This window comes from Scylla paramamosain, chromosome 19 (assembly GCF_035594125.1).
Source record: "Scylla paramamosain isolate STU-SP2022 chromosome 19, ASM3559412v1, whole genome shotgun sequence".
Taxonomy (NCBI): Eukaryota; Metazoa; Arthropoda; class Malacostraca; order Decapoda; family Portunidae; genus Scylla; species Scylla paramamosain.
This window is the reverse complement of record NC_087169.1, coordinates 13391142-13393641: the sequence shown is the minus strand read 5'-3', so window position 1 is coordinate 13393641 and position 2500 is coordinate 13391142. Positions and strand designations below refer to the sequence as shown.

Genomic DNA, 2500 nt, shown 5'->3' with positions numbered 1-2500 from the left:
GAATCAAATCGTCATAAATTTTTTTTTGTATTATTTTTCATGTAGGAGGGAAACCGGCCAAGGACAAAAAAGATCCGATAAAAAAAAGCCCACTGAGATGCCAGTCCCATAAAAGGGTCCAAAGTGATAGTCAAAAACTGAAGGACAAGTGTCTCGAAACCTCCCTCTTGAAGGATTTCAAGTCATAGGAAGGTGGAAATACAGAAGCAGGCAGGGAGTTCCAGAGTTTACCAGAGAAAGGGATGAATGATTGAGAATACCGGTTAACTCTTGCCTTAGAGAGGTGGACAGAATAGGGGTGAGAGAAAGAAGAAAGTCTTGTGCAGCGAGGCCGCGGAAGGAGGGGAGGCATGCAGTTAGCAAGGTCAGAAGAGCAGTTAACATGAAATTAGCGCTAGAAGACAGCTAGAGATGCAACATTGCGGCGGTGAGAGAGAGGCTGAAGACAGTCAGTTAAAGAAGAGGAGTTTATGAGACGAAAAGCTTTTGATTCCACCTTGTCTAGAAGAACGGTATGAGTGGAATCCCCCAGACATGTGAAGCATACTCCATACATAGACGGATAAGGCCCTTGTACGGAGTTAGTAGCTGGGGGGGGCGAGAAAAACTAGCGGAGACGTCTCAGAACACCTAACTTCATAGAAGCTGTTTTAGCTATAGATGAGATGTGAAGTTTCCAGTTCAGATTATAAGTAAAGGACAGACCAAGGATGTTCAGTGTAGAAGAGGGGGACAATTGAGTGTTAATGAAGAGGGGATAGTTGTCTGGAAGGTTGTGTCGAGTTGATAGATGGAGGAATTGAATTTTTGAGGCATTGAACAATACCAAGTTTGCTCTGCCCCAATCAGTAATTTTAGAAAGATCAGAAGTTAGGCGTTCTGTGGCTTCCCTGCGTGAAATGTTTACTTCCTGAAGGGTTAGGCGTCTATGAAAAGACGTGGAAAAGTGCAGGGTGGTATTATCTGCGTAGGAGTGGATAGGACAAGAAGTTTGGTTTAGAAGGTCACTGATGAATAATTAGAAGAGAGTGAATGACAAGACAGAACCCTGAGGAACACCAATGTTAATAGATTTAGAAGAACAGTGACCATCTACCACAGCAGCAATAGAACGGTCAGAAAGGAAACTTGAGATGAAGTTACAGAGAAAAGGATAGAAGCCGTAGGAGGGTAGTTTGGAAATCAAAGCTTTGTGCCAGACTCTATCAAAAGCTTTTGATATATCCAAGGCAACAGCAAAATTTTCACCAAAATCTCTAAAAGAGGATTTCCAAGACTCAGTAAGGAAAACCAGAAGATCTCTCTCTCTCTCTCTCTCTCTCTCTCTCTCTCTCTCTCTCTCTCTCTCTCTCTCTCTCTCTCTCTCTCTCTCTCTCTCTCTCTCTCTCTCTCTCTCTCTCTCTCTCTCTCTCTCTCTCTCTCTCTCTCTCTCTCTCTCTCTCTCTCTCTCTCTCTCTCTCTCTCTCTCTCTCTCTCTCTCTCTCTCTCTCTCTCTCTCTCAAGCGCCAAATCGCACACACTCACGCATCAAGTCGATAAATTCTCCTTAGCGGCGGCAAAAATTCTAAAAAGAGCTCAGGATTTGCCCGCCCGATGAGCATACGATCATCCTCCTGTTTACCAGAGAGAGAGAGAGAGAGAGAGAGAGAGAGAGAGAGAGAGAGAGAGAGAGAGAGAGAGGACTGAAACAGAAAGATAGGCAGGAAAAAGGAGAAAACATAGAGACACCCACACTCACACACACACACACACACACACACACACACACACACACACACACACACACACACACACACACACACACACACACACACACACACACACACACACACACACACACACACACACACACACACACACACACACACTCACAGCAGTTCAGCAGGTGAGACTCGTCGGCACAAGCGAGTCTCGGCGTGGCTGCAGCATCACACAGGTACCTCGAGGCAATACACTGACCGCTGCCACACCGGAACATGCCCTCCCCGCACTCCTTAGGCCGCTCTGAGGGGGAAGGGGGTAAGGGAGGAGTAAGAACATAAGAACATTAGGACATAAGAGCACAAGGACACAAGAACATTAGGACACAAGAACACAAGGACACAAAAACACAAGGACACAAAGTCACAAGAATATAAGAACATAAGAACATAAGAATATGAGGATATACAGTAAGAACATATATCTTTTTTTTTAGGAGAGACACCGGCCAAGGGCAACAAAAATTCAATAAAAAAAAAAAAAAGCCCAATGAGATGCTAGTCCCTGAACAGTGTCCAAAGCGGTAGTCAAAAAATCAAAGGATATTTTCGCTCAGTTTCATAATGGATGGAGCAGACAACTTGAGGAGGCTGGGAAGTAACAGCCTCCCAAAAAATCAAATGATATTTTCTTTCAGTTTCTTAATGGATGGAGGAGGCTGAGAAGTAACAGCCTACCAAGAAAATCAAAGGACAGCATTTTAGGAGGAGATTCACTCTAATTATACAAGCGACCCGCA

General features: G+C 44.4%; 1 protein-coding gene across 1 annotated transcript in view; it reads right to left on the bottom strand.

Annotated features, from left to right (window-relative positions):
- LOC135109667 (G-protein coupled receptor GRL101-like) overlaps window positions 1–2500 on the bottom strand; it is a 104139-nt gene that overhangs the window by 52982 nt on the left and 48657 nt on the right. The window contains 1 exon segment of the mRNA XM_064021198.1: window positions 1873–2004. Coding sequence (XP_063877268.1) covers window positions 1873–2004 — 132 coding nt within the window.